At 39.6% G+C, this 24,910-nt stretch overlaps 1 protein-coding gene across 1 annotated transcript in view; it reads left to right on the top strand.

The window, feature by feature from the left end:
* Positions 1–10,637: 10,637 nt before the first annotated feature.
* Positions 10,638–24,910, top strand: part of TTBK1 (tau tubulin kinase 1) — a 66,710-nt gene continuing 52,437 nt past the window's right edge. Inside the window, 5 exon segments of the mRNA XM_074310840.1 lie at positions 10,638–10,706; positions 14,432–14,593; positions 23,087–23,234; positions 23,540–23,613; positions 23,848–23,988. Coding sequence (XP_074166941.1) covers positions 14,486–14,593; positions 23,087–23,234; positions 23,540–23,613; positions 23,848–23,988 — 471 coding nt within the window. The 5' untranslated portion in view covers positions 10,638–10,706; positions 14,432–14,485.

Raw genomic sequence — 24,910 nt, 5'->3', positions numbered from 1 at the left:
GGCAAGGGGTGGAGTGACTTGCCAGGGGCACGCAGTAGTGAGTATCTGTACATGGAAGGCTTTCCTTGCAACGGTTCTTAATAGAAATCACTTCATAGAATTTAGAGTTCAAGGGGAACCCATTTCTGCTTGAAGACCTTCAACACTGGGGGAAACAACGAGGCCCTCCTGAGGCAACCCCTTCACGTCAGGCTGGCCCTCATTGAGGGAGTGGTGTTGGACATTTTTTTCACCTGACACCAATTGAATCAGTCTCCTTGTAACTCCTACCCTTTGTTCTCGTTTCTTTCCTCCCGGGTCCAGACAAAAGTCTGTTCCCTCTTCCACTGCACAGTCTTACAAATACTTGAAAGGAGCAGTCATGTATCCCCGGACTATTCTGTTCCTGGAGCCCAATATTGAGCCACAGTTCCTTCTATCAAGTGCTCCTAGGAGGAGACTGGGCTTGTAGGCATCCTGTTTGCCACCTTCTAGACCCCAGCTTCTTAAACTGTGGTTTGAGACCGAACATGGAGTGGGAGTCACAAAATTATCAGTAAATGTTTGATTTGTATAACCATTTTATATACCTACGTACCATGGAGAAACTGCATAAAAAATGTCTCAAGCAAGAAAAAGTCTTGAGTGGAAAAAGGTTAAGAAGCTTCCTAAACTGCAAGGGCCCAGGTATAAGGAGGTAGTTATAGGTCATTAGGTGCATAGAGTGCTGGGTCTGGAGTCAGGAAGACCTAAATTCACATCCTGCCTCAGGTACACAGTAGATGGGTTATCCTGGGCAAGTCACTTGTTTTTAGCCACTGGAAAAGAAAATGGCAAACTGCTCCAATATGTTTGCCAAGAAAAACCAAGGCAAGGTCACAAAGAGTCAGACATGACTGAACAACATGTTCCAGGATCTGTGCTAAGTACTTTACAAATATGATCTCATTTGAGTCTCACAACATTCTAGGGAAGTAAGTGCTATTATCATTTCCATTTTACAGATGGGAAAACTGAGAAGGTTGGAGATGAAGTGTTAAACTAAGAATTTCTGAGGCTGGATTTGAACTCAGATCTTTGTGACTAGGCCCAACACTCTATTCATTCCCTATCACATTCTTATTCTTGAAAACTTTGTCTCTCAAAGCCCAAAATGGCTTGAACTTTTTTTGGCTAGCACATCACTCTCCTGACTCATTTGAGCATTTATGAAACAAAATAACAAAAGTACCTAGCCTATACTTTTGAAGATGATTTTTATGCCCAAATATAAAACTTTACACTCATTGCTATTACATTTCAACTTATTAGTTTCACCTAATGCTCAAAGCCTGCCCTTTCTATTATTCTCATGGTAACAAATATAGTACAGTAGAAAAAGTTCTGGATTTGGCATCAGAAGACCTGGGTTCAAATCCTGGCTTTGGTACTACCTTGGGGTTTGGCCAGTAGAGAGATTTGTGGAGTATTGTAGCACAAGGGAGAAGCTGTGCACCAAATCAGTAGTCGGTCCCACACCCATGGCAGAACACTGAGAACAAGGGTCAGGAAAAGGTGTCAGATTGCAAGTTCCCAGCCTGAGCTGTCCCTGAAAACCTGGAATGACAATGGACTCAATACTCTGAGAAAACAGCAACAAAAACAGTCCAAATCTTCCCTTCAGAAGTGCAGAAAGCCCAAACCTGGTATCAAATCTGAAGTTAGTAAGCAGACTGAAGAATGAACAAACAAGAGAATTCCATTATAAAGCGCTATTATGTTGGCAGGATGTTTAAGACACAAACCCAGAAAATAATCACTCTAAAACCTAGAATTCCTAGATAAGATGAAGAGACTTAAAAAGTAGTTTAAAATGATTTTTTTTTAATCAATGAAGTGACAGCTCTACAGGAAACAATGGAAAAGAAAAGAGAATTATAGAAGAAAAAAAGTGAAAAGGAAATTACTAATTTGGTACTAGTTTGTTGTCCAAACAACAAACCTCCCTAAAAATTAGAATGGACCAAAGAGAATCTAATGACTCCATGACACTACAAAGAAATATTAAAAGACAGAAAAAGATTGAAAATATAGGATGAAATGTAAGGTATCTTTTTGCAGAAACAATTGGTTTTTTTGGAGAAAAGATTATAGAGAAAAAACTTTAAAATTATCGCACTCTCTTAAAGCTATACCCCTCATACCCCTAAGAGCTTAAATATCATTATTTCAATGACTCTTGTAAGAAAACTGCCCACATTCCTGAGAAACAGAGAGTAAAATAAGAAAAAATCCATTGGTCACTTCCTGAATGGATATCTCCAAATTGAAACTTCCAGGAACATTATGGACAAAATTTGGTTTCCAGGTCAAAGAGAAAATACTTAAAATAGCCAGAAAGAAAGAACCCAAATATGAAATAGCCACAGTCAGAATTATGCACTATTTAGTAGCCATCACACAGAAATGAACCTGGAATCCAGTATTCCAGAAAGCAAAGATTGTGCACTTATGTCAAGAATTACTCATGTAACAGGAGTACAACTGGGGGGAGGGGAAGGGGAAGAATTGGATTGCTAACGAAATAGAGGACTCCCAAGGATTCCTCATGAAAAGACCAGAACTTTGTAGAAATACTGAAGATCAAATATAGAAGTAAAGAGAAACATAAAAAGGTAAACTTGAATGAACAATCATAAGTGAATACACAAGGAGAAGCTGCTTCTGGTATAAGGGGATGATTACATGTGTGCCCTCTGAATTTTATTATTAGTAGGGATAACAGACAGGGATAATTAAAAAGAAAACTTTGGATTGGTTCTGTTATATCCTGATGATCTTAAAAAGAAAATGAAAAGAAAGAGGAAGATGAATATGTTAAGGAGGAAATGGAAAGGAAGGTTCAGGAAAATTATCTCCTATAGTTGGGTACAAAAATAGGAGTCTAACAACCATGCTAACACTTGAATCTCCCTCTCATCTAAAAGAGAGAAGGTTAAACACACACATACATTTGGTTATTGAAATACATTTCACTTTACAGAGGGAAAGGACCAGAGGGGAGAATGGGACATTAAAAATCATAAGGATCATTGTTTAAGGGAAAGATCAGTCCTAAATGGGGAGAAAAGCTAAGGATGTACACAATTTTTATAGCTCTTTTTGTGGTAGCTAAAAATGGGGATCTGAAACAGTACCATAAATTGGGAAATGGATGAACAAGTCATAGTTTATAAATGCCATTGAATATTATCATGATGTAAGAAATGAAAATGCAGGTCGAGGTTTTAAGAGAACCTCAAGGAGACTTATGTGAATTGGTGTGTAATGAAGGAAACTGAACCCAATGAACAATTTATACAATGATAACAATATTGTTAAGGCCCACAACTTTGAAAGACAGGAACTCTGAGCAGAGTAAGAACCATTCCAGAGAACTACGGATGTAACATAGTACCTATCACTTGATTGAGAAGGGAAAGAATACAGAATAAGGCACACACACACACACACACACACACACACACACACACACACACACAAAAGTAATAAGACTATATATGTAAGACATATAAGAGAGAGAAAGGGAGTTCTGTATAATGCAACATATGTGTTCCTAAAAATTACTATTCTATACAAAATTGAACAATAAAAACCATAGAACTTGTGGGGAAAATGGGTTCTGGAAACAAACACTTTCAGCCAAAAATGTTCTTTTATTTTTGTAGTATTGTCTTTCACAGTCTGAAATCTGCTTTCTTCTATACCTGTTGCTCAGGAGATAGCATATGTTCTCTTATTTCTTTCAAATGCTTATTCTTTCAAGCAGCTCCCAAATCTTTAAAACTTTCCTTTTGCACTGGGATATTGAATGAATGAATGAATATATGTGTATGTGTGTGTGCATGTATTAACATATATATCGTATGTATGGGAAAGTTCACAAGTGTGAAAGATTAGCAAAATACAACTGTGTAAAATACTACATAGAAAAACTAAGGTAGATGTTTAAAGCATGTACAAATGTACATTTTGTGTATTTCTACACAACTTAGTAGAGCTGAGTGCAATTTTCTATGTTCAGATAGTATTTTTTGAGGATGAAGCCACCCATAAGCAAACACGAAATTCATGTTATTCTCAAATTGTTCCTTAATATATCAGTTACATTGGAATAGTCTCATATTTCAAAACAAGCATTATAGCAGAAATGACTGTATATTATATATACATATATTAATTTCTTTTTGTATATGTTCAATGTGGAAATTTGTTTTGCTTGACTTTATGTATTTGTGAAGAAGGTTTTGTTTTTTATGAATTCTCAATTGTGGAAACGACCAGGAAGGTGGGAGGGAAAGATATATTTTTGCTGACCAAAAAAATTTAATTTAATTTTTAAAAGATTATATCATATTCACACTTTTAAACAAATTATATTTTTATTTGTTTCAAATAGCAAAAATCTATTTTATTATCCCCCCTCCATGAGAAAAATAGAAACATTACAAACACATACAATTTTTAAAATTCCACATTGGACATATTAAAAAAAAATTCTACAATTTGAATCTTTCTTCTCTTTATCAGGAGTGTAGTAGCATGTTGTTGTATCATTAGTCTTCTGAAATTTAGTTTGTCATTACACTGATAAGAGTTCCTAATTCTTTCAAAATTATATGGCATTAGCAGATAGTTGTCATTGTATAAATTATTGTTTCCCTTCTATTCACTTTCTCTGGCATCAGTTCGTAGTAGTATTTTCTGGTTTTTCTGAAATCATCCCCTTCATAATTTCTTACAACAGAATAGTATTCCATTTATATACCACATAAATTATTGTATACATTTATATATCATAGTCTGTTAATTGATTCCACAACTTCTGGGTACCCTCTCAGATTCCCATTCTTTGTTATCTCAAAAAAATTTATAAATCTTTTTATGCATCCTTAATTTATTTTGTTTAGGATTAATCACCCCTTACCCAAATCTCTAATGCATCCTCCTCCCCTCTTTACTTACCCTCCTTTTTTTTTTCTGTTAACAGAAATGTGTTTAAGTATGTGTGTGTATACTCTTTCTTCCTTTAATCAGTTCAGAAGAAAGTGAGGTTGACATGTCAAGCTGCTTCTCTCCTCCTTGTTTGTATAGATGTCTACTTGCACACCCTAATTATGTGGTTTTTTTTTCTCTAATCTTCCTTTCCCCCACCCCATCATGTATTCTACTTCTCCTCTCTTTCCATTTTTCCTTTTAAGATTGGGACATAACAGAACTATTCCTAGGCCTAGTCTACTTAGACTTCATCTTTGACTCTAGATTATAATAAAGTTCAGAAGGGACATATATTTCATCATACCATACTAGAATGTAAGCAGTTTATCCTTCTGTATTCCCTTATGATTGTTCATTCATGTTTACCTTTTTTTATTATAGTTTTTTATATACAAAACATACACATGGGTAATTTTTCAACGTTGACTCTTGCAAAAACTTCTGTTTCAGCTTTTCCCCTCCTTCCCTCTACCCTCTCCTCTAGGTGGCAGGTAATCCCATACATGTCAAATATGTTAAAGTATATGTTAAATACAATATATGTATACATATTTATACAGTTATCTTGCTGTACAAGAAAGATTGGATTTAGAAAGAAGGTAAAAATAACCTGAAAAGAAAAAAACAAAAATGCAAGCAAACAATAACAAAGGTGGAAATGCTATGTTGTAGTTCATCATGCTTACCTTTTATGTTCCTCTTCATTCCTATATTTGGCCTTCTGAGTTTCTATAAAGCTCTGGTCTTTTCATGAGTAATGCTTGGGAGTCCTCTATTTTGTTAAAGATCTATTCCTTTCTCCCCCCTATAGATTCTACTCAGTTTTGCTGAGTGAGTTATTCTTGGCTAGAAGGCACACATCCTTTGCCTTCTGAAATATAGGATTCCAGATTCATTTCTCTTTTATACTGGTGCCTGTTAAATTGTGTGTGATTCTGACCGTGGCTCCTTTGTATCTGCAGTCTTTTTTTCTGGCTGCTTGAGCTATTTTCTCTTTGACCTGGAAACCAAATTTTGTCCATAATGTTCCTGGAAGTTTCATTTTGGAATTTCTTTCAGGTGGTGACCAGTGGATTATTTCTATTCCCATTTTATGCTTTGGTTCTAAGAGATCTGGGCAGTTTTCTTTTAAGATTCATTGAAATATGATATTTAGGCTCTTTGGGGGTTGGGAGTATAGCTTTAAGATAGTGCAGTAATTAAAAAAAATTTTCTCTACCATCCCTCCCCAACAGTTGTTTTTGCTGAGATACTTTATATTTCCTCCCATATTTTCAACCTTTTGATTTCTTTTAATATTTCTTGTCTTGTGGCTTCTCTTTGGGAGGTTTGTTCCTTGGACAAAGTTTTGTCTCTTGTGCCAAACTATTGGTTTTCTTTCCTATTTCTTAACTCTCAATTCTTTTCTTCTCATTGATTATAAAAGCTTTTTTAAAATCTTAAAAAAAATCTATTCCATACATTCTAGTTGAGTTTGTACCCAAGTTGTATATCCTCTCAGGCATTGCTTGTAGATAGTTTGAAAACATTCTCTTCTAGACTGAATCTTTTTTCTCCTTTTTTGTTTTAATTTTTTTTTAGTTATACATGTACATTTTAAATACATACATAATTCTGTTTGGAAAGTTGGGAAAGAAAAATCAGAACAAAAGGGAAAAACCATGAGAAAGAAAAAAGAAGAAAAGGTGAAAATTATGTATGCTGATCCACATTCAGTTTCCATAAGAATCTCTCTGGATGAGAATGGCATTTTCCATCCAAAGTTTTTTGGGATGGCCTTGGATCACTGAATTGCTGAGATTTTTAGCTCTTTGGACATAGTTCTGAATTGCTCTTCAGAATCATTGGATCAGTTCACAACTCCACCAACAATACATTAGTGTTCCAGTTTTCCCATATCCTCTCCAACATTTATCATTACCTTTTCCTGTCCTTAACCAATCTGAAAGGTGAGGTGGTATTTCAGAGTTGTTTTCATTTGCATTTCTTTAATCAGTAGTGATTTAGAACATTTTTTCATGATTATAGATGGCTTTGATTTTTTCATTTGAAAATTATCTGTTCATATCCTTTGACCATTTATCATTTGGGGAATGATTTGTCTTATAAATTTTACTCAGTTCTCCATATATTTTAGAAATGAAGTCTTTGTCAAAAACACTGGCTATAAAAATCGTTTCCCAGCTTTCTGCTTCCGTTCCAATCTTGGCTGCATTGAGTTTATGCAAAATTTTAAAAATGTAATATAATCAAAATTCTCCATTTTGCATTTCATAATGGTTCTTTATTTTTTTGGCCATAAATTTCTCCCTTCTCCAAAGATCTGACAGGTAAACTATCCCTTGCTCTCCTAATATGTTTATAATATTACCCTTTACGCCTAAATCATGTACCCATTTTGACCTTATTTTGGTATAGGGTGTGAAATACAGATCTTTGCTGAGTTTGTTACATACCATTTTCTGTTTTTCCAGCAATTTTATCAAATAGTGAATTCTTATCCCCAAAACTGGAGTCTTTGAGTTTATAAATAGTAGATTGCTACAGTCATTATTGTCTTGTGTAGATTAACTCATAAGCATATCTGCTACCATCATAGTTCTTTATAGTAGAATTCATTTGCTCATTCTTTCAGTTTACCTCCTAACTTTGAACTTGATTTTTAGGGTTGGACTCTCATACTTCTGGAGAGATCTGGGCTAGGCTTGTTGTTGGTTTCTTGAGGGATATTGAATGTTGTATTGTTTTAAGATCTCATGAATAGGCTAAGGGACCTGCAAGCTTTCAGTGCTCTCATTGTGATTTTATTGAGGCAAAGTCTATTTGTTCTGCCTCCTCGAAGCATCCCCTCTGAGCTTTGCTCTTGATCTGAGTCTAAGCAATGGTAGATACTATTGAATTCATCTCCTATCAGCTGGCTGGAAAGCTCTGTTGGTTCAGTGGTGAAATTGTATGCTTCCTTTTGAGCTAGGATTCTTGTCATGGTTATTTCTCTGAAAGCTGAGTTAAATGCTAAAATTGAGAGCCTGTTCTGCTCCTAGAGTCTGAGCTATACTGCTGTTGCTTTCATCTGAATTTCTTCCCTTCTTTGTACACTGCTCAGGGCCTCTCTATCTGGAAACATCATTCCTATGCACGAGACCCCTTTTCAGTCCACTCTGGCTCTTGACTTAGAACTGGGTAATGGATAATAATGCTGCTAATTGGCAACTGTTCCCAATAGATAAGATATGGAGGTGCCCTGATATGAATCTTGGATTCCTTTTGTCTTGATGCATAGCATCTGCCTGGACACTGAAGTACACTGTCCCCATTCATCCCAAGTGTCCAGAGATTGCTCTGTCTTGCTTCCCATCCCAAGTTGGGCTAGACAAATGATTCGCAGTGACTCTTTTTGGATTCATCTATAAAATTTTGGCCTGGTATATTTTCTAGATCTATTTAAAGGCGTTTTATGGAGGAGAACTTAGCTATCCTGCTTTCTATAATTCTGTCATCTTGGCTCCACTTCCCTCTTTCCCTCTTTCCCTTCTACACTTTAATACATACATAGCAATAAGTTATTGTGGCCAAAAAGTAATAATCTCCTGGTGACTATCTGGTGATGAGATTATATTTATATTACAAATAAGGAAATTGAAGCCCAAAAAGGAAAAGTGACTTGTTCAAGGTTAGAAACATACCTCAAACTTGAGTCTTCTTCCTCCATACTAATTCAGTGAATAGTTCTACTATACCGCAACTCTAATATGCTGCTAGTGATGATGATGATTATGGAAAGTATCCACAAAAATTAAAATATTAATGAAATACAGGACCTAATACACCTATTGGCAGCTAGAGAAAAATTACAACTTTCTTGAAAAAAGAGGAAGGGAATTGTTAGATATTTGTAGAACATATTGAAAACCTATAGAAATACTTTCAGAACAAGTAGACATCACTTCACCAACCAATAGTAAAGGTTAATAACATTTACATGTCATTGGATTTCTTGAATGGAACCAAGACTGGTTTACTGCCAGATAGAGCCTGTGAAACAAATAAGATCCAAAGACAAAATTTAAAAGCCCTCCATGGGTGACAGCCACAAGAATTCAGCCTGCAACAAATCAACAGAGAAGCAACAAACAAATGGTTAAATCATGGGGATTTATTTGTGGAGATAGAATTTTTAATGGAATTCAGATTTGGTTATTTCCATGGAAAATTACAGAAGATTTATCTGTAAGGAGTCCAGGCTTAGTGATCAAATGTAAATTATATAAAGACAATAGAAACTGAACAATACATTACCACAGGTTTTAAACTTTTAACATCTGAATAACTAGAAAGACTTGAATTAATGTCTAGAATTAGACATCAGAATCCTATTTTCATGAATAGACACATAAATTCCTGTACTACAAATATAGATTTTGCCTGTATATAATTTTGATCCATGTAAACTTAATAATATTTTAGTTTACCATGCCAAATGCTCATCATCTCCAAGCTGCATTCAGTGGAAAGCTTTCAAAGCATAGAGATAGTGCAGGAAAACAAAATCATAGTGGACTAGGATGAGGTACATTATTACCCTTTTGTCTTATCTGTTACTACAGAATCTTTTCAGTGAACCTTCATAGGATGATGAGCATATCTTAACACATATTTTATCACATAAAACAGTTATTTTACCCTAGGCATCAGCCTTTCCTACCAATCAAAGAGAAAGAAAAAATCTGGAAGGGACCTCAGAGATAATCTAGTTATACACGCTTATTTTACAGAGGAGGAAACTGAATCCGGTGAAATTGTGATTTGCCAAAGGTTACATAAGTCAGTGTCAGAATCAGGATTGGAATACAGGTCTTCTAACTCCAAAACCAATGCTCCTTCGGTCATTGAAGTTTTGCCCCATTTTGCAGGTGAGGAACTGAAATTCCTCTACAGAAAAGGATCATCTGGGATAAAAATCCATTAGAGAACTCCCCACACTTCTCAAGCAGGGGAGGATGCAAAGGCTGACAGGAAGGCAAAAGTAAATCAGGAAAGAAGACAGGTCAAGAGATAAAAAGGGACAAATGAAAATAAACAGGGAAAGACTTATGGAAGAAGGGGAAGAAGGGATAATAGGAAAAGCTGGGATGGTTAAGACTGATGAGAAGCTGTGAGGTTCAGGTCGAGTGATGGGGACAGGTAAAGAGAGGTGGAAAAATAAAGGTGGGACAGGTTTGGGGAAATACTCAGCGATCAGTGAAATCTGAGCTGAGGAACCCGTTAATCAGAGATTAGATGAGGGCGGAGCGTCTATGAATCCTCTTTCCGTAGCTGGAGAGAGGTGTCAGAGTCGAGGTGATGATGTCAGAGCTGGAGTGGTGATGTCAGAGCCCGGGCGGTGGGGCGGTGATGTCAGGGCTGGTGCTGATGCTGGCGTCGCAGTGCATTGTGGGCAGCTCCCCGCTCGGTCGCCGCCGCCGCCGCCGCCGCCGCTGCCGGGGGAGGAAGATCGGGGTCGGGCCGGGCCGGGCCGGGATGGTCGGGGTCGGGAGGCCGCCGCAGCCGCTGCCGCTGCAGCCACCACCACTGCCAGGGGGAGCGGGCTGCGCCAAGCCGCACTGAGCCGCCCCCGCCCCCGCCCCACCCGGGCCCCGGGGGATGCGCCGCCCGGAGCCGCTGCAGCCGCAGCCGCAGCGGAGACAGAGCAGGTGAGGGTGGGGCGGGGCCGGGGAATCGGGGCCCTGGAGGCTGGATTCTGAGGAGCCTGGGGTTGGGGGCTGGTTGGAGGAGACCTGGGCAGAAGGAAAGCGGGGAAGGCCTGGGCCGGTGCAAAGGAAAAGAGCGGAGATAGAAAGGGCCGCCTGGCCTGTCTCTCCCTTCCCACCCATCGTTGCTGCTGCATCCCTCTGCTCCCAGATCCAGGCTCCCTATGTCCTCCTCCTACTCCCCCGCCCTCCCGTCACCACCCAGAGCAGGGCCAGATACAGCAGAGCTTGAGGCCCATCCTTGTCCTCAGCCTCCTGCTTACACACATTCCTCTTAATGCTCTCTGAGGAATTCAGCATCCTACTGTTCCTTCCCTCCATGGATTTTGCATCTTTCTCGTCATTCTCATCAGCTTGCTCACCAGAAAGCCATTCTTATCTGTCTATATAACACCTGTTCCTATTGCTTCTCCTCTGTCCCTATAGCCCCCTTACTGGTCCACATTGCCCCTTTACAGGTATCTATCATTCCCTCATCTATTACCATTATTTTTCTCTCCTAAATCTATCCTTACTTATCCCTATGGATTTCCCTATGGAATCCTTGATTCCATCTTTCTCTACCCCTCTCCTATGTAATCTTCATCCCCTCACCTTAGGGGTGATCATAATCCCCTTAACTGTTCTCAGTGTTCCCTGGCTTCTTCCCATAGTCCTTATCTACCCTAGTCATCTTCCTTACTTTTCTGTTACCTCCAACTATTCCTGTTACCTCTTATCTATTCTTATCCCCCTCTTCATTTGCCCTAGTCTTAACACTCTACCTCTCCCCATCATCTCCTTTGATGACTTGATTACTTCCTCACCTATTTCCAACACTCCACCTGTCCTATCACTCACATATCCCTTCATACTTCTTACATGGAGCATTCAGTAGAGACTCCTTATATAACATACACTCATACATACACATAGGAATTTTAATGTACACCTACATGAGTTTTCATTTACAATTACTTATATATATAGTTATACACGCTTATTTTACAGAGGAGGAAATATTTGCTGACCAGATATACCATTAATATACACCCATTATTTCATATCAGCAGGCACATATTTATAAAAAACATATACAGGTTTTCCTTCTCCTACCTCATATGCCTCCCTTGATCTAAGTCATGGATGTCTTAGATAGGATGGACCCCCAAGGAAGGGGGAGGGAGTCCAATTCTTCTTATATATCTACCTCCATTTCTACCTATAATAAAGTGACAGTAAGGAGAGGAAGATATAAATTGATGGGTTGGAGAATGTTAACAAAATTCTCTCTACACAGAAGCCCTTAATCCCTAATTTTCCCCTATAGTTTCTTTCAGTTTTATCTCCTGGATTCCATTCCTTCTTTTATCTTATTATTGTTTATACTATCCAAGGGCATTCTCCTTTTCCTAATTACCCCTGTTCCATTTCATTAAGGGCTGTTAGATGGTACAATGAATAGAGTTCCATGCCTGAAATCAGGAAGACTCATTTTTGTGAATTCAAATCTGGCCTCAGACATTACTAGTTGTAAAGTTGACCCTGGACAAGTCCTTTAAAATCCTGTTTACTTTGATTTCCTTATCGGTAAAATGAGCTAGAGAAGGAAATGGCAAACTTCTCCAGTATCTTTGCCAAGAAAACCCCAAATGGGGTCACAGAAAGTTGGACATGACTGAAACGACTCAACAATAACTGATGGGAGGTGGAAGAGAGGGAGGGCTTGTTGGGATCTGCTGGAAAAAGCTAAGCTGAGCCATTTGAATAAACAAGACTTTCCCTCCATCAGTTACTCCCAACTTCTGGATAGTAAAACCTAGGTAGTAAAACTCATCCAGTGAAGGGAGTTCTAAATCATCCACCTATAGTAAGAAATTATTAGAAGCCAGTGAAGTTCATATCTTACTCCTTATCTATGCCTTCCCATCCATGGACTTGACTTCAGGAAATCTAAATGCTGGTTCCCGGGGAAACAACACATCCTATTCCAAAGAAAAAAGAGAAACTGTTTCTTAATATTTTCTCAGTTCTTTCACCTGGTTTCTATAGATATATTCTTCCTGGTCCCATGACCTTATCAACTTTTCCCTTCTCCTTGATACCAGGATATTCTTCTTTTCTCTCTCCCATTTTCCTTAACAAATTACTCTTTTCCTACAGGATCGGTTTGAAAATGAGGATAGGCATCTATGTTAGGAAAAGAAAAAGGAAGAGCAAAGTGAAGATACTGGCCCTAAATCACCAAATGACAGAGATATTATCAACCTCCATGACTATATGCCTCCAAACAGGATAATAGAGAGCTGACTTTTTCTCTCAAAAATCTCTAGAGGAGACCTCCAGCCTTGACCTCCCTAAACAGATGCTCAGTTTTGTTTAAAAAAAAAAAAGTTAGGAAGCCTTTCCTGATGACTGCCCTCTTTTGCTCTCCCCTCACCTGAAGTCTCATTTCCTCATCCTATCCTGAACATAATTGTCAAGGGTTCTTCTCCCTCCTCTTTCCCCATCATGAAAACTCTTCTATCAGAAAAGTTATTTTCTTATTCATTCTTCTTCTTTTCAGTCCTCTCTTACCTTAATAAGTATCTTCATTTCCCCCCTCCTAATTCATAACAGCTCCCTGTTCTCTTTCACTCTCCTCCAGATGCCTCTTTTCTTTCCCTTTCCTTCTTCTCTCCCTCCTGGCTGATTAATTGTCCCTATTTCTAAATGATATCTTGGGCCTATTTCACAAAGGGATGCACTATAGCATCCTTTTTACTCCTATGACTGTATTAGTGAGTCTCTCTTTTCAGGTAGAAATTCTCCAAAGTTGGTTTTGAGATTTTCGGATTTTCCCCCCATTGATATGTCTGCTTAGTCAGAGTGCATTTTATTGTATTGTCCTGGCTTTTCTTAGCTAGAATGATTCTCAAGGTTAGCATGTCTCACCTTGGTTCTCGTGTCTTTTCTATATTCACATGGCTCATTTTGGTTTGCATGAATGTCCTATATTATCATTTCTCACCTTGGCTAATTCATATGTCTTTCCTCAGTTGCATTGCCTTTTTTTCATTAGTTTTTATCAGATCCCCTTTACATGAGCATGTAGCATTTCTACTCTAGCATGTGCCCCCTTAGTTAAAATGGCCCTTCCATGATTAGTAGCATCTCACCTTGGTTAGCATGTTTCTTTCTCATAGTTAATGTATCTCTCTGGAATTACTATTGTGTCTCTGGTTAACCAGAATGTCTTATCATGGCTACGATCTCTCAATATTAGCCTATCTAGATTCCCATCATTATTATGTTCCTCTTCTCATTGAACCTGCCTCTTTCCCCCCCCCCCCTTCGGAGTCTTTCTTCATTAATGTTTTTCTAATAGATGTCTCTACTCTTGTTATTGGTGTCTCAATTCTGTCTTTGGCTAGAATGGCTTCTCCTGTTGTGATTTCCTCTCTCATTCCAAGTCCCATGTTTTCCCGTGCCTGGTGTAGTTTTTCCTTCCTCTTCAAACTGTTCTCCAGATGGATTTGCTTTGGGTGGGGAAGGGAAGGTGTCCCAGTGAATGGTACTGGTGATTTTTCCCCTCTGGGAGGTGGTAGGTGGGAAGTATGGACTGTGGACATGTTGGGCTTTCCTTACCTTCCAGATGGATCCCAAGTATTTTCATCTCCACTCACTCACAAACCTTCCCACCTCCCCAGGTAGATGGCCCAAACCAAGCAGGTGCCACCAAAACCCCTCCCTCTGGCTGGCGGATGCAGTGCCTAGCGGCTGCCCTCAGGGAAGAGGCCAACATGAGTGGGGGAGGGGAGCAGGCCGACATCCTGCCGGCCAACTACGTGGTCAAGGAGCGCTGGAAAGTGGTGAGTGACCCATGGACAGTAGAAGGGCAAAGAGCAGTAAAGGATCCTTAGAGGGAGGTGGGTAGGATGGGATGGAGTAGAAAGGGTTAAGCGGCTGCTGCTCAAAGTGTCCCAGCTACTGAGTCCCAAAGGGGGAGGTATTTAATATGTATTTGCATATTGTTAGCATTTCATTTGCATGCTTAATTTTGTATGGCTAGGCCTAGAATCTTTGTAACTGCTCTGCTTTTTTGGTCACCCCTTCCCTCCAGTCCTCACCCCAAGTGCCTTCAGTACTGTCTTTTCTAGCAATGTCAGGTTGGACTGTCTCTTCTAGAAGTAGTCCTGGTTGAATTTCCATCAATGTTCTGAGTCTGAACTGCAGAGCTCAAAGGAGGAGTAGTAAGAAGGGAGCTCTTTTTCTCTAAGATACTGGTTTAAGGATGATTCCCTACTGATTTGGCAGAATTAGGGATGGCTGAACCACATCTCTCCTACACAGGCTCTGGACTGGGGGCAGTGAGGACCTTGCAAACTGCACTCTGCTCCATCCTACCCACGATCATATTCCTTCTTTCCCCTCCTACTTGGGCTCCTGCGGCAGGTGCAGAATGCAGAGACTACATTTCCCAGCATACCTCTCTCAGTCAGAACCAGGATCCTTTGCTGCTTAGCTTTCTGGGAGCTATAGTTCTGACTTCCTCTTATTGGTTCTGGGTTGATTAGGAGGGTTCAATATGAGGGAGCAGGCTTCTGAACATTAATCTCCTTTATCTCTCCACTAAGATCTCAATATCCTGCTGGTATTGTAGGGTCAGGATGATTTTTAGGAGATTCTGGGATGAGGGTGGGGTTCTTCCTGTTTGAGCAGTTGAGAGACCTCCTTTTCCTCCTCCCCTCTTGTGTGTGTGTGTGTGTGTGTGTGTGTTTGAAGAGGGCCAGAAGACATGTCTAGGGGAGGGGATGGCTAGAAGAGGGAATTTATTTGGATATGTATTGTCTAGATTCCACTTTTATATCAAAGGCTAGAACTTTGTAAAGAGTCAGAGGGCACTCTATGAAGGAGAGAGAACGTAGGGTATGGGACTGTCTTCTGGGGGCTAGGGTAGCAGGGAGAAAGCCTGGATCTTTGAATTGGCTACTCTCTCTGGCAACAACCACCAGGCCGCTAAGGTCTTTCTTGATGGGAAAGAGGAAGGAAAAATAGAGAATTGGAGAGAAAGGATAAAGGTTGCCCTTTTGTCAGAGAAAATGAAACCTCCTGGCATCCTGAGCTGATATAACTGAATGATAATCCAATAAAGAAGTATGGAAGAGGAGAATGCAGGAGAGTATGGTAGTGAGATTTTCTTCTTTCCAAAACCAGCTACTAATGAGGTCTCCAACCTCTTTAATCCAACTTTAATTTTTAATCAACTCTTTAATCTTTAATTTCTTGGAAGAGAGATGTTGGGGTCTGGAAGCAGAGTTCTTTAACATAAGAAATTTTTAAAAAGATAAAATAGACCAAGAAAGGAAGATGGTGGTGGTTGGGGAATTGGGACTAAGATAATTCTTCCTTTGCCCATCCTAAACTCCTATATATAACTGTACATATTAGGTACTTAGAGGGAAAATACAGAAGGAGGGGAAGATATGATATCTATTATCCAGTAGTTCCCAGGATTATGAGAAGATACATAATGTGGTTTTTGAAGTCTCCAGTCTGGGGAGGTGGGGGACACAGTTTCTCATCTCAGGGAACTCCCAGTATAATGATGAGGGGGATCTACTTTCCTGATGTAATTTACTGCATGAGTGGGGACAAGATACTCAAGTCAGGAAAAGAAGTCCAAACTCTACAAAGGGAGAGAGTCACGTAGATTGGGAATACTGAAGGGATTGGAGACTGCCCCAGCTTGGTATTATTTAGGAAAGGCTACTGGGCAAATAGGGGCTAATAGTGTTGCTGAGCATAATGTTGAAGATGAAAGAACAGGATTAATAGGGAGTGTGGAATGTGGAAGGGATTCTGACTGGGGAGTTTAGGTAAGGGGAATGTGGAGTGAAGAATAACAGGTATTCTAATGCTATTTTCTGGAGTAGAGGGGTGGGTAACCTTTGGAGGAAGGAAGGAAGGAAGGAAGGAAGGAAGGAAGGAAGGAAGGAAGGAAGGAAGGAAGGAAGGAAGGAAGGAAGGAAGGAAGGAAGGAAGGAAGGAAGGAAGGAAGGAAGGAAGGAAGGAAGGAAGGAAGGAAGGAAGGAAAAGATAAAATGCCCAGAAAACTTAGTGAGAGATAGGGATGAGGGTATTCTATTGATCCAAATTCTCATTCCCTATCCCCTTACCTTTAGGGAGGCTGGTACCTAGCTTGTTCAACATATAAGAATCTCTCCTGTCTTCAAGGATACCTGAGTGTATAATTTCTTTCCTGACTCTTCTGCTTTATGTACCTCTAAACTAAAATTTCTTCCTCATATTTGTCTCATTGTTTTGAGGGCACTTTCCTTATTTTCTCCCTTTCTAACAGTTCTTTCCCTGCTTCCTTCCATGGAGTCCACTTCTATGGCAAGTCATTAACCTGTTTTCCACTGGGCCTATGCTCCTTTCTTTCTATTGTCTTCTTCCACATCTTTGTCTCTTACATTCCTCTGGTCTTTTTCTTTCTTCTCTCTCTACCTCTGCTTGCTTCTATCTTTCTGTCTCTTCCTGTCTCTATCACCATCACCTTGGAGAGCTAATTTTGTTTTAATTCACCTCTCTGTGGACTCCCAGATCTCTAGCTCCTGTTCTTCTTTCCAATAAATCATTTTGATTAATCAGAAAGTATGCTAAACTTCTTGTTTGAGGGTCTGGGGGTGGTATAAAGATGTATAAGGTAGGAGCAGCTAGATGGCATAGTGGATAGAGCACTGGTCCTAGAGTCAGGAGGATCTAAATTCAAATCCAGTCTCAGACACTTACTGGCTGTGTGACCCTGAGCAAAGACACTGCTTCATTGAAACAATTTAAATCAGTATATATCATCATATATAACATAAGTATATATGACACAAGAGGTATCTCTGAGTCAGAAAGTTCTGGGTTCAAATTCTGCCTCCTGACACTTAACAGATCCATGTGACCCTCAGCAGGTCACTTAACCTCTTACTAACCCAGGAAACTCTCTTAAGATTGTAAATTGAAGAGTCAAATTCCAATTCTAGAGAGTTTTCTGACTAAGAATTTCCTATATAATCCTTATTCTCTTTCCTGGAATTTCCTATAAATATGAAATCAGAGGTCCCCAGTTAAGGAACAAAAGATTAAATAAATGAATGAAACATACATGTGAAGCAGCCTGGGAGGGTGGAAAAGACTTTGGTTTTGGAGTCAGAGGAGCTAAGTTCCCATCACCAACATGTCACTTACTAGCTGTATGACCTTGGACATAGAGTCTCTAAAGTACCATAGGTTCTGTGTCCCAACAGTCTATATTCTAAGGCTACTGTTAAGTCTAATATTCTGTGATTCTGGTGCTAAGTGTTAGAAGGTCAGAGTGGACAAGAACCACTTTAGAAGTAGAGTGAGAGACAGTTTACGATTTCTCTGAACTGAATAGGGTTGAGGAGCTTCATTTCTTCTTCCCCATTTTTCCTATCATTCTCTCAAGCTATGACAGCTTTTGAAGACAATTCCAACTCCATGTTTTCTTCTTCCCTCCTCATTCCTTCCCACCAATTATTTTTCCATATTTTATTTTCTCCTTTTACCTCATCCCATAGTCATATCTTTACTCTGAGATTACTCAAATAACCTCCTATTTGGTCTCCCTGTTTCTAATCACTCCAATCTGTCCTCAGATCTTCTTCAATCAAATCCTATTCTCTTCCCTTCCTTGTCCTTTAGTCTACAGCTATCCTATATAAATAAACAAAACTCTCAACTGGAACCTCATTCTTTTGTTTCTTATTCTTTCTCTACCTCTTTTTTTCTTTTCTCCTTTAAACCCACTGTCCAGAACTCTCCCCTCCAGCTGACCAAAAGTCTCCTTCCATACTATCTTCTCAGTCTTAATGCAAACTTTCCTTCACTGAATGGCTAGGAATAATCTGTTGGTCTAGATCCTCTGCAAGGCCCCAACTGATCCTCAACATGTTTCCTGAATTATCACTTTCTCTCTGAACTATTCCAGAAGACCTTATCTTTAACCCCCTTTTTCACTTTGACTTTTTACAAAAAACTTTCCTGATTCCTGAACTCAAGGGACTAACTAGACCTTCCTAATACTGAGCCCACTTGGTTCTCTGCATTCACAGAACTGACATAGCTCAACTCTAGTTTCTTGTTTCCTTCTGCCACTGCTCAAAATGCCCCTTTCTCCATGTGCATCCTTATCTGTGTACATGTTCTGCATTCCCATCCAAGGGAATGTAAACTTTTGGAGGCCAAAGACAGTTTTGTTTTTTCTCTCTTTGAATCCCCAGTCCTTAGCAAGCATTTAAAGATGCCCATTGAAATTCTTACTATCTCCTTATAGGTAGCAGCAAGGTGGTTCAGTGGATAGAGTGTTGGGCCCAGTGTCAGGATGACTTAAGTGTCAATCTGATCTCAGATAGCTATGTGGCCTTGGGCAAGTCATTTAATTTCTGTTTGCCTTAATCCACTGAGAAAGAAATGGTAGAAAACTACACATTCAGTACTGATGTGATGTGGTTCATGGGATTATGAAGAGTTGAACACAACTAAATCACATTCCCTATTACTCTTCTACCCAATTTCTGTACATTCTATAGCACAGGAATGATTTTTTTTGCCAAGGTTTATTATATATATAAGAAAAGATAATTTGCAATTTCAGAAATGTTGCATTTAGACTGTAATTAGAAGTGCCTTTAAAAGGAACCTAGAGACAGCTAGGTAGTACAGTGGACCAAACACTAATCTTGGAGTCAGGAGGACCTGAGTTCAAATGTGACCTCATATATTTACTAGCTGTGTGACTCTGGACAAGTCACTTAACCCTGATTGCTTCCTCCTAAAAAATAACAATAACAACAACAGAATAAAGAAGGAATCTATCTAATTTCAGAGTTGCTAGCCCTATACTAACATACCTACACCTCCATGCCTTGACTTGCCATACTGATTGCCAAGGATAGATGGAATGTCCTGGGTCACAGTAACTGAGGATGAGTAATGAACTTCAGGAAACCAAAGAGTTTCTACATGATCAAAAGCCTGCTTGATCCTCGGAATTGGGAGGAATAGGGAGCCAGAAACTAAGAGAATCCTCTTAGAAGGGGAAATACTCCTTGAGGGTAGTGTCAGAATTTTCTAAATTTTGGGTCACTTGCTCCATTCTAGTTATGGCCCTGCCTGGATAGGTATGACAGCCAGCTCTGCTCCTCTTCCTCCAAGAGAAGAATGACATCTTCTTTTAGAATACACCTAAGTTGAATCTGAGCTCTATGCCCCTAAGCTTGCTAGACTGAGATCATTGGTCTAGGTTCATGATGTTTTAACTATATTCCTATGAAATGATTTAGTCAAATAATCTAATTTCATTTTTCTTCAACAAGGGACACACCTGAAAATATAAATAGATTAAATTGGAACAATTCTAATCATCTCATGATGATAATTCAATCTGATTTGAAGTTCACAAAAAATACCTTTTTTCCCCCTTTAAATCCTTCCCTACTTCCACTTCTCCAAACTCTAAAAAATAATTCCCCCCCCCCCAGGAAGTCAGCCTTGATGAATTTCACTGGCTGTGCTCAGGCTTATCTTTGCAAAAGCTTCCTCTCAGAACTGCTGTCTATTTCTTTTTCCATCTGTAATGGCTCAGTATCTAATGTGATGCCCTATTGTCCAATGCTGGCCTGAAAGTCTTTCCTTTATTTTCTGTTATGGGGGAAGGGGAATAAGCTCTAAATCTTGCAGTTTTGGCCAGAAAGTGCCAAAGACAGATGGAGACAGGAGAAATGATATTAGATGGTTAGGATGACTAGGAAAACTAGACTATTAAAAAGTAGAAGGAACTTTAAAAATTATGTAGTACAATTTTCTCATCTTAGAGATGGAGACTGGGTCCCAAAATAGAAAAATGACATCTAAATTAATTAATGGCAAAACTGGACTAGAACTCAGATTTTGACTCCTTGCTCTTTCTTCTGTATCAATATGGTATATAGGATTCAATCAGCTCCCTAGAACTGCCTAGACTCCTAGTGGAGGCCAAGCCAAGGAATTAGGACCACTAACACTTTTTCCACTATGCTAACAGGTAGGCAGGCAGTACAAACTCTCTGTTACTATTACTAATAATAACTAGCATTTATATACAACCTACTATGAGCAAGACACCACACTAAGTACTTTATGATTATTATCTCATTTGATCCTCACAACCACCTTGGGAGGCAGATGTTATCATCCCCACTTTATAAATGAGGTAATTGAAATGAATAGAAGCTAAATGATTTGCTTCAGGGTTCCCCAGCTAGGATGTGTATGAAGCTCAGTTTGAACTCAGGGTCTTCCTAACTCTGAGTCTGGTGTTCTCTTTACTGTGCCTAGTTGCTATGTTGTAACTATCTACATGTTCCATTGCTGTCTAAATTTTCCCTGAATTCCTAATGACCACTCTGTTCTCAACCTCTTGCAGTCTGAAATGGGCCCCCAGCACTCCACTGGAACTGCTCTGCACATGGTCATCAATGACCTCCCAATATAATGACAGCCCCTTTTCTGTCCCCTTCCCCCTTGAAGTCTGTAACTTCTGATGCCCTCCCTACCTGTTAATTAAGTCTCTCTTCTCTTTTTGCTTCAAAAGCCAAGGGAGGAGAGACTTTTCCTTGAGAAATATTCTTGGTTTTCTTGAAGCAATCCTCCTCTGTCTCTTCTCTTTTTTTCTCATCCTCTTAAATATGGATGCTTCTCTATCTCTGCCTCCCTTGGCAAATTCATCCTCTCTCAAAGTTCCAATTACCACCTCTTTGTAGAGGACTCCCAAATCTGTATCTCAGCATTGACTTCTCTTCTGAGTTCCAAACTTACATCTTCAACAGCACCACAGACTCACAGTTGTCTGATGGATACCTAATTGATAGAGGAGAAAAGACACTGGCTCTGGAGTTACAGAACTCTGGGTTCAAATCCCATCTTTGACCCTTACTACCGTATTGACCTTGAATGAATTCCATAACTCATGGTATCATATATTGATCATGTAATATTGGATATTATAATTATGTCTTATCCCACAAATAGACTGTAAGTTTCATGAAGGCAAGGAGAATGTGTCTTATCTGAATTTTGTATCTCCTCCAGCACTCTCCATTCAGAAGATCCATAATAAATGTTTAATGAATGAATGGAAAGATTGTTACCTGGTGTTGAGCATTTGTATAGGAGTCATGGGGGTAGTCAGCAGTAGTTCAATAAGTGGAGAAGTTAATGACTGTCCCCTACCAGGTCCCACCTCCCATCACTCCATGACATCATAGCATACAAGATGCAGCCAATCTTGGGGAAGCTCTTCTCTCTCTCTCTCTCTCTCTCTCTCTCTCTCTCTCTCTCTCTCTCTCTCTCTCTCTCTCTCTTTCTTTCTCTCTCTCTCTCTTTCTCTCTTTGTTTATCTCTCTCTTTCTCTCTCTCTCTTTCTCTCTCTTTCTCTTTTTCTCTCTCTCTCTCTCTCTCTCTCTCTCTCTCTCTCTCTCTCTCTCTCTCTCTCTCTCTCTCTTTCTCTCTTACACTTACACACACACACACACATAGTATTTTATTTTTCCAAATATGTGTAAAGATAGTTTTCAACATTCAGTTTTGTAAAACTTTGTGTCCTAAATTCTTCTCCCTCCTTCCTTACCCTTCTTACCCTCCTTCCTTTCCCTTCTTGAGACAGCAAGCAATCTAATATAGCCTACCTCTTCTCCCAGAAGCTCATTATCATCGCTTATGTATTCTAAGAAGGTAACTACCTTCTTAAGTGGAGTTTGTCTATCCTGGCAGTCCCTCTGGAAGAGGAAAAATTAAGAACCACCTAAAACAGTTAAAAAGTCTTCTTTCCCTGGACTGTACTATATATAGAAAAATTAAGACTACATTCTCTTTTTCCAGACTCTAAAATCTGATCTATTCTCTGTGTTGTGTACATGGGAACTGAGTCCTCTCTCTGTACCATGTAAGCTTTATAAAGGCTTGGGCATTGAGTAGAGGAAGTGATGGACAGGGGAAGGAGGGAGAATTGACTTGATCTTTGCCCTCAGGGAGCTCCCATTTTGATAGATGCCCCTGCATTTAGATAACTCTATTTAAGGTGGGGAAGGAGATATAATTTTTATGCCCAGGAAATTCTTGTCTTCTGGGAGCTCCCAGTTTGAAAGGCAAGAAATAGTCCCTTTCTTTGGGGAGTTATCCAACTTACAGGGAAGAGAAAATGCTTTCAGAAGACACAGACTTGGATAGTAGTTCACAAAGAGAAAAGGCTGTAGTGAGGAGTGGGGAGAGCTTCCTTGGAACTGAGATGAGCTCTCTATCCTCTTCTATAGCTGAAGAAGATCGGGGGCGGGGGCTTTGGGGAGATCTACGAGGCCATGGACCTATTGACTCGGGAGAATGTGGCTCTGAAAGTGGAGTCTGCCCAGCAGCCCAAGCAGGTCCTCAAGATGGAAGTGGCGGTGCTGAAGAAACTACAAGGTACCCATTCAGGCTCCCATTCTATGCTTCCCAGTGTGTCTTATTCTCCACCTCAGGGGAAATAACAGTGATCATCCCTGACTACCAGAGGGATGAGGTACAACCAAAGAAGGCAGTTGGGGGACAGATCCTAGGGTATTGGTGGAGAGATGGAGAAAGGAGTAATGGTGGGTAGATGATGGAGGGGAAGATGACAGGGAAAGCAGGACCTGTGAAAGGACTGTAGGACAGGGTGCTGGGAGTGGGACAAAAAGGGATGATGGGATTGGGGGCATGACGGGCTTGTGATTCTCTGTGGTCCACAGGGAAGGACCATGTTTGCCGGTTTATTGGCTGTGGCAGGAATGAGAAGTTCAATTATGTGGTAATGCAACTCCAGGTGAGACCCCTGAGGAATGCCTCTTCTTGCCTTTTTGCCCTTCTGTCCCTTCTTCCTGAGGAGCCAGGGCTCTGGATGCTACTGAAGCAAAGTCAGAGTCAAGGGAGACCAGTGTCATCTTGACTGCTGAGCCAGTGGGTGATGGGACTCTGGGGAGGCACCATGACCAATGTAGCCTTAGAGATGGCTCCAAGGGTCATGATGTGGCCAACCCATGGTGGGGTGATATTCTAGGGTCGCAACTTGGCAGACCTGCGCCGCAGCCAGCCCCGGGGCACCTTCACTCTGAGCACCACGTTGAGGCTAGGCAAGCAGATCCTGGAGTCCATCGAGGCCATCCATTCTGTGGGATTCCTTCACCGGGACATCAAGCCTGTGAGAGCCCACTGCCTACCTTTTCCTTTCCTTCTCCTAAAGTCCTCTTTCCCATTCCTTTCTCCTTCTACCATATGTGAGGAAATCAAACTCCAGAACAAAAAAAGGAAACTAGCTAGTCTGGTTACTACATCAGGGTTTTCTTTCTCTACCAGGGGTTTCTAATGTGAAATTTTTGAATTTTTATTTTACTTTTTAAATAATTTGATCACTATATCTCATTATAATTGGCTTTCTTTGTGTTTTACTTTATACATTTAAAATATAATTCTGAGAAAGGATTAATAAGGTTTCATAAAGCTGCCAAAGGGATCCATGATTTTAAAAAATTAAGAATCTCTGATCTATATTAAATTATTATTAGATAACTACACTAGAACTCTATCTACCAGAGAGAATCTGTTTATTATAATGAATGGAAAGCATGCTAGACTTGGATTCAGGAGAAACCTGGATTCTACCCCACCTCTGACATCTGTTAACTCTGTTAATATGGACATTTAACTTCTCTGAGCTTCAATTTCCCCATTTGTAAAATAAAGTTAATATACCTGAAGTGATAGTGTCACTTGGCTTCTATAGGAATTAAATAAACCAGGCATAATGCTTTGTAAACTTAAAAGTGATATATAAATGTCAGCTATTATCTTTAATTGCCAACATCTCAACACTCAGGGAACAAATCTTTGTGTAAATTCTTTAATTGTTTAATTCTTATATTACCGAGACAGATTAGGTTGTTTGTTTGATTTGAGAGAAAAGGAAATAAAGTTTAAAATCTGACAAATATTTCTCAGAATTTTCAATGTGCAGAATACAAGAATCTATCCTGAGAAAGATGTATAATAGTAGTCTAAAGTAATTTATGTCTCATCATAAGAGGCAGAAAATTCAACAATAAGGAGGTGATAGTCCCATAATA

This window comes from Sminthopsis crassicaudata, chromosome 4 (assembly GCF_048593235.1).
Source record: "Sminthopsis crassicaudata isolate SCR6 chromosome 4, ASM4859323v1, whole genome shotgun sequence".
Classification (NCBI taxonomy): domain Eukaryota; kingdom Metazoa; phylum Chordata; class Mammalia; order Dasyuromorphia; family Dasyuridae; genus Sminthopsis; species Sminthopsis crassicaudata.
The sequence above is the reverse complement of the archived record's forward strand: the minus strand, read 5'-3'. Positions and strand labels throughout refer to the sequence as shown.